Below are 23,272 nucleotides of genomic sequence, written 5' to 3' on the forward strand. Positions count from 1 at the left end.
CCACCGCCACCGCCACCATCACCACCACCACCGCCGTCATCAATATTGACAGACATATTAAAATGTATAAAAAATGTATTTCTCGTGAATTTAATTTTTATTTACAATGCGTGTGTCTGCGCGCGATACTAATTAAACATTAAACAGAACAATTACAACAAAAACAAAAATTCACGCTTGATTTTTTATTTTTATTTTTTTTTCTTTAACAAATAATAACAACAATAAAGAGAAAACAATCGTTTTAAGATAGTTTTTCTTCTTTTTAGGGTTTTACACGACCCGTAGGAATTTTACATGTATCATTGTATAGCAGTATGTGATATGGTGTGCTGTAGCCAGTCTATGCTGCAGGGAGCGGTTGATTCTGACAAATGCTTTATGTCATGAGTCATGTCATATTAAGAAAAAAAAAAAAAAGAAGTGTATATATATACATATACCATTATTGCTATAAATTGGAACAAAAGATTAATCACAAAAAAAGTTGTTCATCTTAACCGATCAAAGTAAATCATCGTTGACATCAACACTCTTCATTATCATGACTATCACTATTTTCACTCGGTTGTTAGTTTTTCTACATCTCGCCATCGAAGAAGAGCTTAAAAGCAACGGACTAAGCCATCGCGCATCATCTATTGCTTAGACTTGGTCGAGTTTCAAATTTGTTGTCCTTAACCTCATTATTATTAAAAAAGATGCAATTTTTTTATATAATTCGTTATAATTACAGTAAAAGTTCCTTTTGCGCGGGCGATGCGTGCTGCGAATACAGAAACCGCGAATACGGAATTTGGCTTGAATACCTAATAGAATCCTTTTATTCTTTTGTATGTATTTTGTATGCATTTTTTTTAAACCGCGAATGAAGAAAGCGCGAATAAGGAATTTTTACTGTATATTAAATGACAAATTATTGAACATTAAAATATTCGCCTGAGAATATTGTGAAAATTTGTAATTTTCTTCTTAAGCGTATAAATCTCAATTCCAGTCAAACTTACAAACCGAAGGTAGAATTAATGCTTTTTCTTTGCACTGATCTATGAATGTAATGTGAATGTGTTTTATAACCTTAGACGAGGGATGCTTTTACGTTTTCGATGGTAAGTGAATTATGATAAGGTAAAACATTACTCCTGTGATTATTCGACACGGAATTCATTATACATAAGGAAGCTCCAAGCTAGCGTTGACCTCAAGTGCTAGCAACTTACTAACAACGTATCAAGTACCTTTGTTGCTATCAAGCACTTAATCAACGGAGAGTCAACGTATTTTCATTTATTTATTAATTTTTTTTTTTTTTTTTTTTGTATTATATCGGCAATCACTCAGGAGATGTCCCCAATTCGTATAATACGTTGGCGGCCGAAAACTAGTGAGCAAGGAGAAAGGGATAGGGAAATAGCCACAGCCTAGTGAGTCTATGGCCAATAGGTAAATGTTATGGCTTTACCGACTGAGCAATCACTGCAGGTAGAACGAAAGGAAATTCTAACGCGTTGCGATTTGGACCCGCAAACGCGGCGGTTGCACTTTCTATCAATCATCTCTGCTTCTTTCAAACATCAACTAGACAAGTAACATTAAACTTTATTACTGACAACTGCAGCTGCCTGTGATAATAGTTTCTGTCATGCATCTCTGTCTCCTTCAAACAAATGCTCTCCGAATAAGACGAAGCTTGACTTCACTTGCATAGGTCTAATTAAGGATCTCTGCTTCTATCTAAGCGAGTACCAAGAACGATCGTATTTTCAATTAAATATTTAGGCCTTTGTTTTTTTGTGCTCCATGGGTAATAACAACTCCTGGGCACTTCTGTCATGCTAAGTACTTATCTCTACATATGTATGCGATGACAGTACGCTTATAGTAAAAATTGTCTTCTTTTTATTGGCAAGTGTTTTATTTAATTATAACCGTCCATATAATATGAATATTTACCAAGACATTGTTCGCGGATTCAGATCTTAGTGCCGTAGTACTTATCGATTGAGCTCTCACCCATTACACTACGGCCATCATCTACTTATCTCGGTTCTTTCCAATCGTAACCTCCATTAACCATGTAGGGAACGTTATCCTCCGAGCTATTTGTTATATAAAAAAAAAAAAAAAAAAAAAAAAAAAAAAAAAAAAAATCTGCTGCCTTGTTTAATGTTCTCTTTTTTTATTTTAATTATGCAAAAATTAAACCAAGGCCTTTAGCTTAAGTGATTTATGTCTTTCACATTTGAGCAAATATTGAATAAACAAAAAAAAAAAACTGAAAAATTTCTAAAAAATTGCTGCTATAACTCTTTCAACTTTGTATCGATACACAAAGCAATTATAGACAATGAATATTTTTATAAGCATCGCATCCAAAAAGCAAGAAGTCATTAATTTTGCTAACTTGTTCGTAACACTAAGTTACTCGCATATATATGAACGATAGGTATGCTCGCAAACGATACTTGAGATTGCAAATCGATTTGTTTATATTCATTTGTTGACGCGTCCCTTTGTCTGCTTTCCGAAAACTTTAAGCGATGCACAGAGACACTTGAAACTGAACGCCGAGTTAAAAGGACTCAAAAAGTTACATGAGAATAGAGCAATTTTTTTTTTTTTTGCCATGTAATATGCAGAGACTGAAAAGTTGCACTTATTGTGTGTCCATCCGTCTCGAACTTGTCTTCTAGTTTGTGGCTGAAACTGAAACTGAAATTGAATCTTAACCCAAATATTATTATAGCAGTCATAGATCCAGTTTGAAACTAGATATAGCCGTCTGGCCAATTAGAATATCCTTAGGAGGTAGAAAACATTAATAATTACTTAAAGTTTAAATGAAAATTTGAAAATAATGCAATCAATAACTTGTGACCTATGGAAGACGATATCGTATCACCATTTTGTGATATCAATTTTTATCAAGGCCAACTATCGATACTCGATCGATAATATTGGTGGTGACCGGCTTATTGATTTGCGAGAAGCTTTACGGTTATGTTAATATACGGTCTAAGGCCATTATAAATAATTTACTTGTTTTTTATTTATTTATTTTTTATTTATTTTTTTTTTTCTCTTAACTGAAAATTGCACTTTATTAAGTCAAAATAAATATTTATTTTCTATTGTAAAAACAAAAGGAATAAAAAATAAATAAACCTATGTATATATATATATATATATATATATGTATATATACATTCTAAGCATAAAACATATTTGTTGACACAGTGCGCTAATTTTTACTGAAAGTGAGGTAGTAGCGTAAGGCAAATATAAGTATTACTATCAATATATATTTGTATATGGTGTTACTTTAGATAAACAATTGCGCGCAAATATGTATATTTTTTCATTAGAGTTCCATATATTTCAACCGAACTTCTCCGATAAGTATAATTGTCGATGTCAAAAAAGCAATAAAACGGAATAAACGCAAAAAAACGAAAAAAACAAATTTGAAGAAATTCAAAATTGCTTTGTCCGCTCAACAACGCTTTATATCGTTTGTTCTTCTTCTCTTTCGCTTACACTGAATACGAAATGGCTGATACTTTGTTAAGTAAATTTTTCGAGTTAATAATAATTTGTAAACAACAAACACAATACAAACATCAAATTTTAACATTCAGCACAATTAAACAAAACGTCTCGATCAGAAAATAAACCCACATTTATGTGTGTGTGTGTGTGTGTGTGTGTGTATGTGTAAATGTTTTAGTTGCGATAATAGTGCGATGATGATGTGTATTTAATGTTTTCACTTTCAATCGCATTCTATTTAATATGCACGTACATAAGTAAACAATTCATACGTTCATACATTTCAATATGTTTCATAAAAACAATAAACTCAAAATAAACAAAATTTGCAAAAAAAGTTAATATATTAATATTTTCTGTGTCGAAAACGACACAAATCGAACAAAAGATGCTTTACGTAAGGTCGAATCTCTTAGTATGGATTATTTATGACTACACTTGCACCCATCGGAAACGATATACATATTGGCAAAGTAAAGAATTATACAACAAAGGCACTATAATGTTGATCGCGATGAAGTGCGGAATCGATTTTGGGCATATCTCTCTTTCTCTCTCTCTCTCTCTCTCTCTCTCTATACATATATGTATATATAGTTTTCAATGCAATGAAATCATGAGAACACGCCTACAAAAGTTTGACATGAAATTCAAATTTTCATAAAATTTTTTGCAAATTTTATCACTACACCGGTTGAATAACATACGAAATTCAAATAAATCATGGGTTCATGGGTTCAAAAGTGTTCATTTAAAAAACTTTTCTACTTTGTCCAAAGTACGGCCACAAAGCTTTAAATTTTTTAGTTTTTTTTTTTTTTTTTTTTTTTTTTTTTTTTTTTTTTAATAACATCTCGGTGATAGACTAGGAACTCAATTACAATGGATCTAATGTTCGCTTGAAACGATTTCGGTTTCCAAAATGCTATAAATACTCATAACTGTCTTTCGCAATACAATATATTCGATCAATATGTCGAGTAAAAAGTATGTCACTTTATTTTCATAATCGAATATTGCATTGGTGAGGACAGGCAGAGAGTAGAAGTAGTTATTACGCTTGCACGGTTATGTAAACCACGTTAACTGTATACTAAAGTTATAATATCAACTCCATATATCCAAATATAGACATTTTCTTGTCTTGTCTTGTCCTGTTTTTTTTTTTTTTTTTTTTTTTTAATACCATTTCGAATAGTAAGGAGTCTATATAAGAACTTATTAAAAGCTACCTTATCGTTTGCTTGCATGAAATGACCTTTCATACGAACAATAGGCGTTAGATTTGAGCGGATCACATACGTTATAGCTTATATCATAAATATATAAATATATATATATATGTAAAAGATATACATGAGCTTATGTTTATGTAGGAAACAAGCGCGCCAGTGAGGGCAGTTTACTAACTATTGCAATAAATGATATGCAATTTTTCATCCTTGTTGATTCATCATGTGAGTTTGATTTGTATTTTAGTTATTATATAAAATGCGATAAACGAACCTTTCTCAGAAGGAAGGGACTTCCATTTTTACGAATAGTTTCATTAAGCAAATGGTAGCATATGATCTCTTTTAACCCACTTAATAATCGAGAGATAGAGCTTGAGATAGATCTATCCTTTGACTATACTGATCGATTCTGTTTGTCTGCCTGCCTGTCTTGTTTTCAAAGTAAAGGTCGAAAATTGTTGAGATATATTTACAGAAAATTTAATATACATACAAACATGTTTTGACCCGTTTGACGAACTCTGTTGAAAATAGTTCGGATCGGACTACTTTTTCAGTTACTCTCAACATAAAGTCTTACTTTGAAAAGTCGTTATATGACTATCTACAATAAACATAGTGATGTATGGTATTTAGTGGCGGACCGTGTTCCATTATAGTATTTTCACTTGTTTATACATACAGGTAATCGAAAGCATTTCGATTACTCGTTGATATAGATCAATCAGCATATGAGAGAGATATTGAAAAACGAAATTTGAGTTTGTTTTACGAGAACTTTAATTTTCTGCCGCTTCCCGCTCCATGCGGAAATGAGTTTTTTATTCAATTTGCGAAATCAAGTTATCTAAGGAAAGAAGTCTTTTATTTATCGGACAGAAGTAATTTTTTTTCTTTAAACGTTATCCGTAACATATTTCCTAGTGCCTTAAACATAATAAAAAGTATAATATACTTTTCGATGATATAAATAATCAAAAATAATTGCTATTTATTGCCTATGCCTTTACACATTTAGATTATGTGAACAATTGTTCGGTGAATTAGTAAAAATATATAATGATACAGATACGCAATATAAACAGTTGATCGTTATATTTAATAATGTATTCGGTTTATGTTCAGATGATTGAAGTATTTAGGCCAATTTAAAGGACACACAAAACAATAGGCAAACAAGTATAAATTTATGTTAATATAAAACGTAATTATGTAAACACTTCTCTGTCTTATAGACATATTTTGAGCAATATCACAGAGACGATAAGTCACAAATCATTGGGCAATCACAAGCAAACATCAAATAGATTTTGCGAGTGTTTGCAGCTTTTAAGTATTCTTACGTAAAATCACTAGCTTGAAGACGTCAAAAAAAGAAGAAGAAAAAAAAAAAAATAATCATAAATTTGTGACTTGTGACTTTGAGCAAGTCATAAAGAATCTTCCATATCATAATATAGTTTAGTACACAAAAGCCAAATAACGGAAATTAAAAAAAAAAAAACCAAAAATTGTGAAAAAAATGAAAGAAATATTTTTTTTATGTAATTTGGTGGCAACTTGGTGGTAATTAAAGAGACGCCGCCGGTGCAGATATAAATATTTTATCATCCTATTAATGAGATTCCATTAGATTAGAACGTAAAAGTTTGCGAAAATATTTGAATAGCAAACGCGACTCGTTCCAATTTAAAGCTTCTCTATCAGCAACCTTGGCATGGAATGTTGTAGAGAATTCGGAATAATTATTTTGAAAATTTGGGGCCCCCATAGCCTGTGGGCAACACTTTCCTTCTCGCAGAAGGAAAGTTGGAAGGTTGTTTTTGTTGGAAGTTCTGCGCTTCTTTCTGCTTTGTTCTCGCTGTTTTGTTAGCCAAGCATTGAAATGCTTCTTCGCTTTCATCGCCACACACCGCTCTTAAACGAAAAAGGCATCTCAAGCAAGCAAGTCGTTGAAGAATTTTTCTTTCAGTCCATTGATTCCATATTCCATGGCCATATCCACGATAACTAAAACAAGGACTATAAGGTTGGGACTTTACTAATTTTGGACTTATGGTCAACCTTTCCAATTTTCTAATTAAAAATTAAATTATTAAGTTTTGATTTTCATGCGTTGATTTTATTTTTAGGTTAAGGGAAATTCTTTAAATTCCAGTTATGATCATTTCTGTCCGTATGTGTGAGATACAATTTTTAAATTACATTCACTTGAACAAAGCCATATAGTCGTAATTAATTTATAATAATAACATTACTTAGTCAACTGTCATGCTTATGAATATTTTCAACTCAATGCAAATAAACGACGCTTTTCATCTTTCAGCTTTCCATCTTAAAATCGATTTTATTTTTTCTCTATTTAGTTAATTGGTGGCTTGATGGGTTTGCCATATTTTTGAATTCAACTGTGCCAGTGCACTGAGCGAACTAGCCATTTTATAATACAGTAAACCCTCGGTAAAGCCTACTTTGCTAACTGCGTACTCTAGTGTGTTCTCATTGTCGTGGCAACTTTGTTTATTTTTTTTCTGCAGTAGTTTAGTTCAGCATTTCAGTAATGACCTTATTACTCTACTCGTTCAGCTCCTTAAGTAGAATACTTGTTAGCCATTATTTTTCCAACTCAGAAACATTCGCCTTCACTTTGCACTGGCTTTATGACTTACGATCTTGCAGAATTCAACTCGTCATGAACCTTATCTATTATTACTACCTCTACCTCTGTAAACTTTCCTTCTACTCAGCTAACTATTTGTATATAGCGCTCACCTTGTTATCGCCAGTATTTTAATTTAGCAGTGTTTATGTCTACACTGTATGTACCCTGCATATAGCAAACATCTTAGATCTTTTATCTAATTAACTAATCTTGTATAGTACTATTTTTGCAACTTCTACGTTATAGTTCTTATTTTAGAGCCTTCAGTGACCAAACTAATCGTGTACCTTACATGGTCACGACTATTTCTGCAGGTTAGCAACATTGTTGCTTACATTGAACTCTACTTATAGTTCTCGCCTTAATGCTTCTACTTATCAGGGCACCATGGAACAGGCTCACCGCGAAAATTTTAGCAATTATTATTAATATTACAACTTAGCAGTAATTTTGCTTACACTGAACTCTATTGGTAGATTCCATCTTAAATCTTTTACGTATTCAGCTAACTTTGTTGTTAACTTTTGGTTTTCCCTGTTCATTCATGCAATGATCTCCATTAATATACTATTCATAGATCTACGTTCTGATAAGCTAACTGAGTGACTTAGTTGGTTATAATTATTTTTTAATATTTCCAGTATCTCTGTCTACACTGAATTGTACTTGTAGTCTAAATTGTAGATCTTCTATTACCGTTCAACTAAGTATGTAATTTACTCGCTTCTCACTATTCTTAAAATCTAATCGTATTTTTGCTTTCAGGCGAGTTAAATGTCTTGTTGTCGCCTCATAAGTATTCTACCTACCAATTTGACTATTAAGTTAACGGCGAAACCTATTTAATTATCAGTTATTTTGCAAGCTAGCAGTACTTTTGCCTACAGTGAACTCTACTTTTGGCTCTGATTTGAAATCTTTCACCTAATCATCTAACCGTGTATCTTACTCTGCCAACTATGCACTCGTGCTGAATAGTTACCATGTTCGATCATATACCTTTCAAGCTAGCCATATACCTTACTTAATTACATAGTTAGTTAGTTCTAGTTCTAGCAAGTTGACAGTAAATCTTTCAACTTGAACTATTCTTTTCACATTTTACAATTGTATACATATTATAGCTTGCGATAAACTATAGATAGATAGCTTCAATATAAATTCAAATTTTTAATTTAAAGGTAATATTTCAATTAAATCGTTGTTTGTTGCTACAAATTGTCCTTGCAATAAAGTATATACTATCCAGCTGCTTATTACCTATAAGTCGTACTACTTTTCCTATCATACATAGTTTCTTTATTTGATTTTTAAAATATTTTTACCAAATATTTGTTTTTTCTTAACAATAAAGGTCACAATTTATACGAAAACAAATTTCGCTCAATAGCACAATGCAATCATAAAGGTTATCATTTAAGTGATTTTAAGATCAAGGATTTTTAATTTTTTGTTTTTTTTTTTCTAATTTCTTTGACATTTCATTTTCCTTTTTCTTTCTCTTTCTCTTTCTCTTTTTTTTTTTTTTTTTTTAGAACATATTTTTTGAAAAATAATTTTACTTAAACACATATATACACAAAATAACATTTGCGCTGTTGTTGGGTATATTCATACAATTATGTTCAATTCTTCGAAAGCTAATAATGCTGATAATGTATTCTAATCAGCGATTACGTTAATATTATCGCAAATTATTTCAATTAGAATAAATATACTAAAAATAAGGTTAAGAAAAATTATAGCAATTAAAGGAATATTAAAATTTTACATTGAAACATTGTATGTATACATATATAAAAAAAAAATGTTTTTTTTTTTTTTATTGTTTCTTGATATTTTCAAGCAATTATCTAAACCAATTAAATGTATACTAAATTTACGATCCCCTTTATAATGTGCACGTCAAGATATTTTACAAAATACCTAACATATAGATGTTCTTAAATATCGCACGATTTTCAATTGTCCGCCCGCCCCTTTTTTCTAATCTTAGTAAAAACTTATGAAGACAGAAAGTTTCATTGGCAAAGTCGGCAGTGAGTTAAGCCGTTAGAATGTGTATTTTTCAAAAAATATACTTGGCCCCACATAATGCATTTCACGGTCGCCAACTATAAACGATAAATATTCCTATTTATTGAAATGACTATCGGACTATCGGGCGTAGTAGTAAAACTTCATCGGGAGCATTTAATACAATAAAATTATTTAAACTAAATAACTGTGAAGCTTCTACGAAGTTATAGATTACTCGAGGATTTGCCGAAAGGGATGTCAATTATATATATATATATACTTAAGATTCACCGCAAAATAATTCAAAGGTATTTATTATTTGTTGCTTATATACACATGTATGGGGATTTTTTTTTTATATATCGTGTCTTTGATTTAAATGAAGTACGTACAGTGTACAACTAAAGTCATCGTGCTTCTGCTACAAGTTTAATACGACCGACTTGAGTTCGAGTTTCACGTTCAAAAAATAATTAATCCCTTTAAATATGTTTATATCGGATTCGTATTGAGATTATTTGGATAAATTAAATTAAAATCCGATAAATAATAATTGTGATGTTAGCAAAACGCATGCGAACACACACACACACACACATACCAAAGCATAGACGAATAAAGATAAAGATCCATTTATGAAATAAAATTTATTTTTATCAACAAAATGTAAATGTGTTTTGTTTGCCGTTACATTATCTAAGGCATGTATTGTGTTGTGTCGTTTCTTTCATTCTTTTCCTTTCATTTTTTTGTTTTGCATGTGACTTCTCTGATGACAAATTATTGTAAATATTTGTTTTTTGCTTCATTTTTTATTTTTTTTTTTTGCTTTTTATAAAACCATTCACAGTATGAATGTGCATGTTTCGCAAAATAAATCCAAATAAATAAATGGAGAAAAGAAATACTACCTCAAATAATTGAGTTAACTTTAAAGTTCGCATGAATAAAAATTACAAAAAAAAAAAGAAGAAAACGATTTATACGACAAACACAGCGAATCTTATAGATCTATTCGCAAAGTGAAATTATCTATCTTATGGGAAACGTATTGAAATGTTTTCATTTCAAAACTATTGCTATTGCAATTATTGAAATTATTATTTCTTTCGTTTATAACGTTTTTTTTCGTTAAACACTGCCTTCCAGTTTTAACATTAGCTCCATCAACATTTTTCATATAACTATTCCTATCGAAATGAGTCATTTTGGTCCCCTTTTTCATAGCCCCAAAAACCGAGATCGGAAGCGGATAGGAAATATGGCACAAACATTTCGGTTAGAGAATGGTTGTGATCTCTCTACACGCATGCTCACGATGCAACAAAAACTGCAAAAAATTCGAAAAAATATCGACAATGTTTGCATAAGCCTGAGACACCTGGGATGTTCTCTAGAATCACCTTCTTGTTTCGTTAGACCTCGCATTCGCATGCTCCTCATCCAATCAGAAATGAATTGGAATCAAGATTTTATCGGGTCACATATACGTCCATGTTAATAAACTGATCGGGATTAGTTTTAAATCACACATTTGGATAGCAGGTTTATTGAAACATCTTCGTGAGATCGTGAGATTATAGACAAAAAGGTTGTTTCAGTTTCCTCTATATTGTGGGCGTGCATATAAGCAGAACATGCCCATCTTTTTGCCTGATATGCTTAATCGATTAGGGAACGTTCGAAGAAAACACTAAGTCGGGACATCATAAAAATCTCTGAATGCGGTCGAGTAAATAAATAAAGCAGAGCTAACGCACAGGAAAAGTGATGAACAACCCCTGTCTTTTGGCGGTTTTAATGTAAAAGAATCGGCAACAAGTGATGTTCCCGGCATGAGAATACAAGGCGATGTTCACTGAACAGAATGTGTATTCGAAGTGTCGCCTAGAGCTTAGGTTTTCTAAATCGGTGCCAAAAATATTTCACTGCACCCGAGAATATCCGAACCAATTACTCCGCCTGTATACAGGCAAGATTAAAGTTTAAACCGCGTGTGTGGGTGGGAACAATCTGAGATTAATTTATTCTAGCCCCTGCCAGCTTTTGAGATCACAATTATAACCCATTCAAATGGACAGACAGACTGACAAAAATGTCTAATTTACGCTGTTCAAAAATGTTTGTACTTGTTAACTTGCTGTGTCCAGTACATCATAAAATGCTCTTTTTCAACCTTTAACGAAAGCATTTTAAACAGCGTATAAACATCAAACTAGCAATTAGATAATGAAAGATCTACGGGATAGAATTGCTGCTAAGGACGACTTACTCAAAAAATGTAATTAAAAAAATTTGAAGCTTCTTCTTCAAACTACTGTTAAGCTTTTCAGAAAATGAGTTAAGGACAGGCATCCATATTCCTATGGATGTATGGAGTTACATTATATCTGCTTAAGCGAAAAATTTTTGAAGTGAAATTAATTCTCTCTTAATACCTTATAGTAAAACGTTTCGGGCAAAGTAATGGAAACAAACCAATTACATAGTCGTCAAATAAGCGCCTTTTTTCTTAGTTTCAAGATATCAATATGAGTTTCCTTATTTTTTGGATATTGGCTTACGGCATTTTCAATTTAGAAATGATTTCATGTAAAATTCTTTCCACTTTTTCACATAAATCTACTGCTATGTCATCAACAATAGGATCGTAGCCCCGTAGTGAGATTACATGATTGTTGCACTCTTCTCTCAAAAAATTGCAATTTTTTTCATAGAATGCACGGCACGTTGCACCATTTTATTGAAGCCACATGTCGTTTAATTCAAAAGCATCGATTTTCTGCCACAAGAAGTTGGTTATCATGTTTTTGAATCATCCTGGACTGAGAATAACTGCGATGTCATTTTCATGTTTAAAAATGTCATTTTCAGCCCATGTCATCATCATGCCCAAAAGTTATCAAAGTCAGTAAAAATCAGATGTGTTTTCTTAACACCAAAGAGGTCATAAACCTAATTTACTGAAGTGATTTGATCAAATATGATCTTCAGGTCATAGACACGAAACGTAACCCTGCGTTGCCTGCTTTCGTAATAAATGCAACTATGTGCATATTTTATTCCACAAATAATGATAAAGTCCAAATAATATGTTGAAAAACTTTTTATTCAAATCTTAATCAGACATGTGTTTTATTTACATTTACAAAAAACAGTGATGACCCTATATATTAGAAATAACTTTATGGTCGACAGCATCACGATCGAAAATGTAGTTATTTTGCGTCCGTACAACTGACGCTAATTAAAGAAGAAGTTCACTTCTACGCTAATTCGTTTTGATCTAGAAAAGTGTACTGGAATGCAATCATTAAAAAATAAATCATTCATCGTTTAGTAATTTTGGTGTTGCGTTCTTCTCGAATTTAACTCCGTTGACAGTCGTGAACGATTCACTTGAATACTTTTCGCGAACGAAAATAAATGGTTCTGTAGGAGCGACGGCAACCTGATCCTAAGTCTTAATGCGGAAAATAAGATTTTGCCTTTGAAAAATTCTTTACGCCTTTCTCTGTACACGGTGATGCTGATAATAATGTTATACGAGTAGTTATAGAAGAAGAAGTGCACAAGAGTTATGCTGACTATATCGCAGAGTTTGCAACACCAAGTTGCAAAATAAAATAATCAACATGTTTCGTAGTTAGCGACTCCAAAAAATTTCCTTGTGTTATGTATTATGTTATGAGATATCATATTATGTCCGTCTGTCTTTTTGCGTGTCCTTTTACTCTCTCAAGACTGAAGAAGAAAATTGACATAAAATCTGTACAACAGGTCAAATTGCCTCCAATAGGTCCAATACATTTCTCTTTCTCGTTTGCAGCGCCTGGAAGTATATCTCAGCTAATTCTTGAACGAGGCAAAATCGAAACTTGATATCTAGAGTACGTAGTGCAACACAACTCAATGCATGCAGCCCAAAGATGGGCTGGTGGTGGTTTGCCCCTTACACATTAAACAGTCTACATATGTCCGCTATATAGGCTCTTCCATCCTGTCGTTTCAACGCAATGACAGCGTGACGGATCCATCCCTACGTCCTTCGATTGTTTAGTATTTAAATGGAAATTTACAATTTAATAGTGGATTTAGTTTCCCCTTGTATCTAATTACATTTTTTGCTGACCCCGATAAGGGCACAAGGTCGATTTCGAAAACCATCTAAGTTCTTGCTAAGCGTGAAATTATAAATCAATTTGAAAACATGCGTGCACACCTTCCATTTATTGATGCGATGAAAATTGCGAAAATTGAGATAAAAACCAAGAGCACTTCGTATAATGTAAAGTTTTCCAAGCTTGCACAACACTGCTGGGGAAATCTCAAAGATTTCATTATATTGTTATGAATAGAATCGAAAATATTCGAAAATATATAAAAAAATGGGTTCCGTTCGCTTGCAAGCAACAATGTAAAATATCTCTTTTTAGGGCAGTGGGGCATTTAGTATTCGTCTTAAGTCTTGTAAAATTTTTTTTCCTCTTTCTTGAAAGAAAAAAAAAATTAAAAATTTAAAAATTAAGGAAACGAGTACATATGTAGTGAAAAGTTGACCTCTTTGCTTAACACCAACTTCCGATTTGATAATTAAACAAAATTTTTATTTATATATATATATATATAAAAAATTTTCTACTTTGCATAACACGAGTTTTTTCTTTGCTTTTCCTTTTAATGCCTTTTTTTTTTTTTTTGTTTCTTTATTTTCGTTTTGTTTTTTCTATTTTTAATGAATGACGTTCAGTTCTAATGTTCAGAGTAATGAAATGAAAAATAAATGTATAGTGTATGTAATGTATATATACATTTTTAAAATTTTTTTATATGTTTCTTAGTTAATAATAATTAGATAATAAACGTACACACATATGTTTGTATAAAAAAAAGCGAGCTAAGAGAAGGAAAATAGTGTCAATGATGATAACATATACTCGTCGTATCTGCATACTAGTGTTAAATGCGTGTATGCCTGTTTATATTTATGTATGTATGCGTGTTTATGCGTTTGCCTATGTATGGGTGTGATTTAAGAATACATGTTCAATTACAACTATATGTACAAAAAAAAAAAAAAAAAAAAAAAAAAGAAGAAGAAAAGTAGATTAAACAAATCTAAAATGAATAAAAGCACATAAGCGCGGTGCCCGGTGTTGATAACTTACGCAAAGTTTAAGGAGACAATAATAATAATAATAATAATAATAAGTATATTAGTAAATTAATAAATCATTTTAAATGAGAAAACAGAAAATGTGAAAAATAATTTTCCTTTTGTTTTTATTTTCTTTAATTATCACTTTAGCAAGTACAACAACCTTTAGGTTTTCTATACATGGATTATGTTTAAATGTATATTTGAAATTTTTCACATATATTTTATGAATATGAACTGGAAGTAATTTACGACCGATAATAAAGTATCAAACACTGTCACTATTTGTCAATTCGCTATAAAAATTTCTATGGAAGATCTACGACATGCAGGTAGAAACCCATCCATTCTGAACACTATATATTTCGAAGACACGAACCAATTATTTTCATGTCATATCGAAGAAATCAGTTGAACGCTATATAAAGGAACCGATGTGATCGCGATGTTATTCTCCGTGACCAACTTGCCGCCACGTTACACAAACCCGATAGTTACACAAAAGGTCGATTTATCGGACTAAATAAATCCAATTCCATTTATTAGACTATTAAGAATAGTAGTCTAAACTTAACGTATTATAAAACCGCAAATATGACTGTGTAGTGACTGACATATATGATAGCATTTTTGACATCAAAAAACAATGCCATTAAAAGATAAATGTGCCCAAAGGCGGATGCAATCTAACTACTTCTAAAACCGTACGTCTCGCGCTTACCGAAGTGGTGATTCCAGGCATAAGTTTGTACATCCGCATAGTCCGATCTTTTTTCTTGCTTTTTTTAGATGACCAGTCCGTCTGAATGCGCCCGTTATATGATATGCGTAAGCGCGGTGATTCTAAGAAAGGATTATAGGGCGGCCAAAAGAGCGAATAGTCCTTCATAGAGAAGCTTGAAAATAACCTAATGCAATAGGATCAGAAGAGCCGTACGCAGTCCTTCATAAATATGCTCAAAAACCAATTAATGCAAGAGTATGATAAGAAACTTGAAAAAGAAACTGTAAAGGTAACTAAGCAACATATAAAGAACTTCTTCTTTTTTTTTTTTTGCCACCTACGACTAGGATTGCTGTGTACTGTACTCATATTGCTTTAAATACCAATTTAATCCATGTTGCTCTGCCTGCAGCGTCGACGTCGCCGAAAATTCACACAATATTTGTTCGATGGAAGACCAAAGGTAACCGAGAAAATTACAAATCATAACAGCGACCCCTTATACCAAGTATTGTACCATTTTGGATACTCTTTGTTTAACTTTGGATAATGTTTGTGGTGTCTGCAAACAGTTTGAATTTTGTTCCCTCCCTCTCATTTCGTTCATCACATTTTATGTTATGTGAAAATAATTTCTTGACTATACAGGAATCATGGTCGCAGACTATATTAATTAGATGAAGTATTATGATGCAAGCGAACTTCATCAGAGATTTCTCTCTTGAAAGTAAATCGAAGAAATAATATAACCGCATAATACAATGGAAAGTGTAAGGCTTTTATATTCAACTTTTGGCTGATTTTTGGCTAAGGCTCTGAAGCAATTCACTTAGTATTTGACTTTCAACTGATAGGAGCAAAAGCATAAGAAGGCTTTACCATCGAGCTTATATTCTCATGGCAAGTTTGAAGATTTGCATCTGCAAATTTCATCGGGCGAAGAGACATATAGAGAGACAGACAGACAGACAGACAGACCGACAGACTGACAGAAGCCTGTTCGAACACATCTTTATCGATTTACTCAATTTAATCTGATCAAGAAAATATACGCGATTTTTGGTTTTCTGATATTGAATATTTAATTTTAATGAAGGCAATAATACACTTACCTACCGCACCACTCTTTCCGAGTAGTGAACGGGATATATAAATGAAATGAGATTTTATCAACAGAAAAATATTTTCAATTGTATCGAGATAAGCTAAAATTTTTCTTTCTTTTTTTTTTTTTTTTTTTTGGTTAAACCATAGATTAACTAAAATAGTTTGTTAGATTAATTTTTTTTCATAAAATTAACAAATAATTTGTCATACGTTGGCTGCTCTACTTACCTTGGCATTCACTGTTTGTAACTGGCCGCATGTTTGTATGATAACAACGATTATCAATAAGTTCGATAACAAAAGCATGTTCCGGGAGAATTTGTTTCTCGTTAACCCTATGGGTGTACGAGATGACCCCATAGTTTATTGATTTTTCTTTTTCTATTTTATTTGCAATTTTTTTAGAATAAAAATTTTTGTGTTTTTTTATTTTTTTTTTGCTTTTTAATTAATTAAAAATTAATTGAAAACTAAAGTTAAAATAACAACAATAAAAAAAAGTCACGCTAAGCGTTTTAACTACTGTAGTTATTATCACTGGTTTTGGTTTCTTTTTGGTTATTTTATTTTTGGCAGCTTCGCTCTACAAGTAAATAAGAAAAAAAAATATTTTTATATTTTCTTCTTTTTCTTTTTCTCTAATTTAATTTCGTTGAGTTAGCACAAAATATTTGAAATGTAATCTGTCTTCCACTGTTGCACGAGTCGGTCGTTTCAATTTTAAAAAACAAAAAGTTGTTTTTTTTTTTCCAGAAAATGTATTTTTTCATAAACATTTATTCACAGTTTTCATTTACGATATAATAAATGAACTTTGACATCCTTTAATTTATGCTCCCTAACTATTTACATTAACTCACTCCTCATCTCAAAGACGATCATCTATGCAGGTGTACGTAAACCATTAACTTGAATATGAAGGTTACATTACGATAGCTTCAGTTCCCTGAAGGAGAAAACCATAGCAAGGCAAAGCAAGTTTATGATGAGGAGAAGCATTGCTCTTGTATAGCATTTTTTTTTGTTAACCATAAGTTCATGCAATAATCGATCGCGTCCTGTTTGACAGAAATTCTCTGATTTCGATAGAAATTCTCTTTATACTTTTGATGTTTAAATTCTAGTAAATGTCGTTCGCGGTGTAATCATGATCGTGATCCATAGAGTGTACGAAATTTAATTGTATTTTTAATATATGATAAAAGACGCAACGTAAGGCAAATATATTTCTTTTCTACTATTTTTTTTTTTTAATCGATTGGCATTACTTTTTTAAATCAAGGCTGTGCTGACAACGCTTCGGCAATTATGATGAAGTCGACAAACAGATACACGAATGGTATCCGTCAATATCCTGGTAAAAATGTGAAACTATCGATAGGTAATACTTTGTATAAAATATTTTCGTGAAATAAGCGTTTTTTGTATTAAGGAGAAAAGCAAAAAGAGAGGCAAAAATTTATTTATTTATAAATACATACATCGCAAGTAATATGTTCCCTAAATTTCACAAAAATGTTTGCGATAAGTTGTGTTGTAAGTTAGTGAGCCTATCATCAAACATGCGAATTATTTGCGTTTCTGATCTGTTAGCTGATTAATATAAGCTAAAAAAATGAACCGTTTGACACTCTTGATCACTTATGGGGACATTTAACATTTTAAAATCACATTTACTATCGTTATTAGATAAAAGAAAAATATTTGATAATAAATTATTTGCTACAAAACCTTTCAATAAGAAAAACACAAATCTTATATATATATATATATATATATATATATATATATATATTTATGTCCTTGGTTACACAGATAACGGTATTTGCGATAAAAAAAAAAGTCTTAACGTTTCAAACGTTCTACAAAGAATGAGTGAACATATAAAGTTGCACGAACACGGCCTTACGTAAAAACGTACGTGATTTGCAGATTTGTTCGACACAGGAATATATAAAAAAATCTTTTAGCCGCAAAAATTCAAAAATATTTCAATTCGTTTGGCCACTCCCATTTATTAATTAGATCGTTAAAATTGAATTGCGCAAGTGTGTGAATTTATGTGTTCCACATATCAAATTTCTTTGTATCTCAAATTTTGCCTTATTCACGAAATCATGAATAGACGGACGGATAAACGGATATCGGTAAAATGGCTTAGAATCTATCATTACTAACGAAATAAATGCTTTATTAGATGTTTTTGAAACGTTACGAAAGCAAAAACAATTTATTTTTCCTTGCCACACTTAGCCAATAAGCAACTTGTAAACATTTTGTACTAGACACTGTGTAATATTGTGTAAGTTCTGTGTAATTTACAAATTCTAAAGTCCGGGATCACTGATAAGTGAATAAATGAATAGGGTGGCCGACCGTCGCCTACTTCTGTATGCTTCACGAACCATATGAGCTTTAATTGTCTTTTTATTGTTTTCATCCACCATCTAGAATACTTGTATGAAAGTTGCTATGAACTGCTAAAATTATGCGCTCGATTCAAAAATTGTAAATTTGTAAAAAAAAAAAGAAAATTTTTTGATCCTAAGAGAAAAAATACCAACCTTGTAAACTGTACTATAACCCACTAGCAATAAATGTTTGCAAAGGTCATTTTAAGATGCGGAAACAGTAACAGTAACAGGAGCTTCCATAAAATTTATAGAACATTTTTCATAAACGCTATCTCATCTAAGCAGACCGGATTTTCATTTCAAGTGAATTTTTGCTAATACCGCAAAATATGCTCACAGCAAACATTTCATCAAAATCTGCTTTATATGTAAATTGTTGACAAGCATCCTTTGAAAAATCTTAGAGTTTCTTTTCCTCTTTAAGTCGATCAAGTCCCTTGTGACATTTAATCGATAAATTAGCTAACAACTAATGCCTTTGTTAAATTGCAAGTTACAACAGACGGAAGGACGCACCTTTAATCGGTTAGAAATATTTACAATTTAGGAACTGTTTGCTGACTAACTTTGGTGGCTCAAACCTAATTTGATGCAAATAATCATATATATATATATAGTTAGTTCTGTGGTATACCTCCTTATGAATATATAATCGCCGGCATGTTTTTGCAAAATTTTAATATATTAAGATAAGTTATTGTACTTCAATATACTGACTTTACGAATGCTGAACTGACAAGTGGGCCAAAGGATATGACCAGATGGACTTAAAGCAGCATTAGTTGTAATCATTCATGTTTATGCTGCGTTCAGAATTGGGAAGTACGACTTTAAGTGCTGCTATCTTCCTCTTTCTTCTATCGCTTTCTCCGCCTTCCCATCTCCCCCTTTTACCATGCCTTTCACCTCACTCTCTCTCTCTCTCTCTCTCTCTCGCTCTCTCTTTCTTTCTTTTTTTCTTTCTTTCTTTCTTTCTTTCTTTCAAAGCCAGGATACATGAAGAACTGACTGGAGATTACGATTTCACAATTTTTACCCAGACTAACAAAATATGACGATATACTTCCTTCATCATTTGCCCTCAAACATCGGGAAACATTCGCTACAGCCCTTTAAGGTTAATATTATATAAATTTTCCATGATATTAATATGCGCAAAGATTTAATCATATTCGTTGCCTGTCCTTCAGCTTGTCTATCTAATGATTTCATTTCGGAAAAATTTGAAAACGCTTGAGCCCGGAAAAAAGAAAGAGGCAAAGACTTTCAATAATGATTTCCAAACTGAAGTTATGCGCCTATGCGGAAATTGTTTGGGCAGATTAAGAAAATTCGTTTAACTCTCATCTCATATCTCAGTCGGCGGCAAGCGAAAGTTTTACTTTCATCGCAAGTATGAACTTCCCACTACTACTCATTATATATATAGCACAATAAAATTTATGAAATCACATTATTATCTTAATCATTCATCGTTCACAATTGATAGTACCGCTCGAAACGTTAGCATTCTAAACTGAGACCGGAGACTCCTCAATCGAGAGCGGGAGGATACAACATGAAACTAAAAGTTGACGGGACTTGAATCGATATTTTCTTTAGAACTTTTCGGTTAGAACAAAAATGATGGTTTATACATTCGAGCAATTGAATATACCGTTATATATATATATAATATATTTATCATCAATCCATATATAAATAGGACGGACACAAATCATACACTTTAAATCGATTTAGTAATGTTAGTCAGAGTAAGCTTCCTGTTCGATTTAACCATGTCCGTGCGTCCCCTATTTTGTTGTTGTAGGTGAAACAAAGTCATAAGATTAGATATATGTATCTAGCATCAGTTAAACATTATAGTTGAAAACAAGACATTAGGAATAGTTACAAGAATATTCCTTAACGCGACTACTATCAGTAAAAATCGATTTGTCGATATCCGGTAACTCGAGCAGTTCAGATTAATGCTGCAAATCGATCAAACCATGTCCTTTAGTTTGTATATTCGTTTGATTCTCGCTCTCCTAACGACACTCCCAAAGTCTAACTAATACAAACAGCCAAAATTTGGCCTATATTTTATTTACTACACATAGATCAAGTTGTAAAAGGCCTGTAATCCGCTACTAATAACCGAAGAACTGAAAAACAAAACAAAAAAATTTATGTTGTTTCAAGTAAACTTTCTTCACTTATAGCATTAGTTTTTCTCACAACTATTTTGCAAATAAATGAAAAAAAATCTAAAGTGCAAAAATGGTCTCAATCGCCACATATGACATATTCAAGAAGATTAAAAACATCCTAAAACAGCGATCCTTTTGCAGGACGACCCATAAGAATGTGGATAGGGAAGAATTGTTATACGATTGCATTTATTATATCTAACGCTGTATATCCCGAAAATACCTAACATAGATACCAAAAAATATCTATGTATAAATATGTATGGATCAAACTAAGATCCTAGTCCGTCCAACGCTCTGCCGGTTATCGATATTCGACAAGTTGCAAAATTTACAATGAATAGCATAAAAGACATACTTAAGCCAGTTTTACACACATCATACACACACACACACACACACACATCAACTTTGTAAAGAGGCGTGGTTCTTCAAAAACAGCAAACAAAAAAAAAAACGGAACTAATTTTTCTTATAATTTCTTATATAATTTACGGAAATCCCATTAGATAATGCATAGAACCTATTGATTAGTGTAAAATTCCAAGGTAATGTGTCCATGTCCGTCGCTCGGTACGTGCATCTAATGTCAGAAATCTTAATCCTGTAAAACTTGAGGCTAAAAATTAAAATATGATTTATATCGGCCTACTAAGCAGTGTTAGTTAAGTAAAAAATAAACGACCATCGAATTGAAACTTGCAAGGATGCAATAAGAAGTTTATGCCAATCAGGGTACGAGCCCGCCTGCAATTGCTAAGCAATTTAGGATATTGGGCATCTAGGATTTCTTTTGCAAGGGATTATAGGTTTTTGGTTTTCGCTTTCGAGAATGTATACGTAGTTAAAGAATATTAAAAAACCTGCGTTTAGGCTGAATATAATCTCTTTTTAAGCCTTTTTCTCTGTTGTTTTTGCTTTAGACTTTAGTTTCCTATAAAAATTTCCTTTCATTTATTCTTCCTAATTGATTTTATGTTTTTACATTCTATATTTTTTTTTTCTTTTTATTATAAAATTAGTTTTTATATTATTTTTATATATTTTTATTTTATATATATGAATTTTTAGTGTTATTTTCTTTTTTTATCAAATTTAAAATATATATTTATATATATATATATATATATTTATATATATATTGTTCTGAAGCCTGGACTATATTTAGTAAAGATCTGTTTTTTTATTTATTTTGTTTTTATTATTAAATCATCATTGGCTTCTCTTCCTTTAATATCCCATCACTATGTTTAATAATTGCACATATTACAAGCAAAGAAAAAAAGAAAAAAAAAATATAAAAATCATCATTCTTATCTGGTTTTATAACTATTATGCGAAATTTCAATTCATCTCGTTTTCTTCGTTCACTTGATTCACTTCAATCGTTTGGTTAGTTGATTTCGGTCAAACCGAACGTGGTAGTAAATCCTCTTAAAACAAGATCCTTAAATATCTTGAAAAAAATCAAAAAAAAAAAGGATATTATTTTTCCTTTTTTTTTTTTTTTTTATTTTTATTATTTATTTATTTTAATGGTGTTCACCCACTCTTACACAGCAATAATATTTTGATTACGAATGCGTGCGACCGCAACGTACGACGGCGCGCTACTGAATGAATTGTTGCTGAGGAGTCTATTCGAATAGAACACATACGCTTTTTTCGTTATGTGTGCAAAACCGAGGAGGAGATAATTTCACATAAAAATTCACATTTACATGCAGACGAAGTACACGAAGCCTGTAGCATAGCTGAGAACAATGAAGCAAGCAATATGTTCTCTGGGTAAAAGAATACCGAAAATGTGAAATTAAAGAAAAAAAAAAAAAAAAACAACAACAACAACAACAACAATAACCATTTATATTAGAATCCAACCTAATCAGTCGTCAAGTGTAAGTGCACACGATTTTGACCAGACTGAGATGTTGGTGTGCTACACAGCGCCATAGATAAACATAAAATCAAGTGAACAACTTTGTGCACTAAACACAAAATGTATAGTTACGACTTTATGCATGGATGTACGTCCGCGTAAACGTATGCATATTTACATATGCAAAAAGAGAGAGAGAGAGAGAGAGAGAGAGAGAGAGGGACACACACGGACACGCACACGCACACGGAGAGAATATAAAAAAATAACACCAGAAGAAAATTAACTTAATTGTTGTTAAAAGTTTCAGAATGTTATTAACAAGCATTCGTT

The 23,272-nt window shown here is 31.7% G+C and overlaps 1 protein-coding gene across 27 annotated transcripts in view; it reads right to left on the reverse strand.

Annotated features, from left to right (window-relative positions):
• The window catches only part of LOC119640798 (basement membrane-specific heparan sulfate proteoglycan core protein), a 205,498-nt gene extending 182,634 nt beyond the window's left edge, over positions 1-22,864 (reverse strand). For 8 of the 27 annotated variants that reach the window (XM_038039166.1, XM_038039148.1, XM_038039133.1 and 5 more), the window contains exons 1-2: positions 22,611-22,858; positions 16,683-17,037 (exon numbers count right to left, since the gene is read on the reverse strand). In XM_038039166.1, the coding sequence (XP_037895094.1) occupies positions 16,683-16,814 (132 nt within the window). In that variant the 5' untranslated portion in view covers positions 16,815-17,037; positions 22,611-22,858. Of the gene's footprint in view, positions 1-16,682; positions 17,038-22,610 lie in introns of all 27 variants that reach the window. The other 19 variants (XM_038039089.1, XM_038039073.1, XM_038039098.1 and 16 more) reach the window with 6 other exon arrangements.
• Between the last annotated feature and the right edge of the window lie 408 nt (positions 22,865-23,272).

Source organism: Glossina fuscipes, unplaced genomic scaffold, assembly GCF_014805625.2.
Source record: "Glossina fuscipes isolate IAEA_lab_2018 unplaced genomic scaffold, Yale_Gfus_2 0, whole genome shotgun sequence".
Classification (NCBI taxonomy): domain Eukaryota; kingdom Metazoa; phylum Arthropoda; class Insecta; order Diptera; family Glossinidae; genus Glossina; species Glossina fuscipes.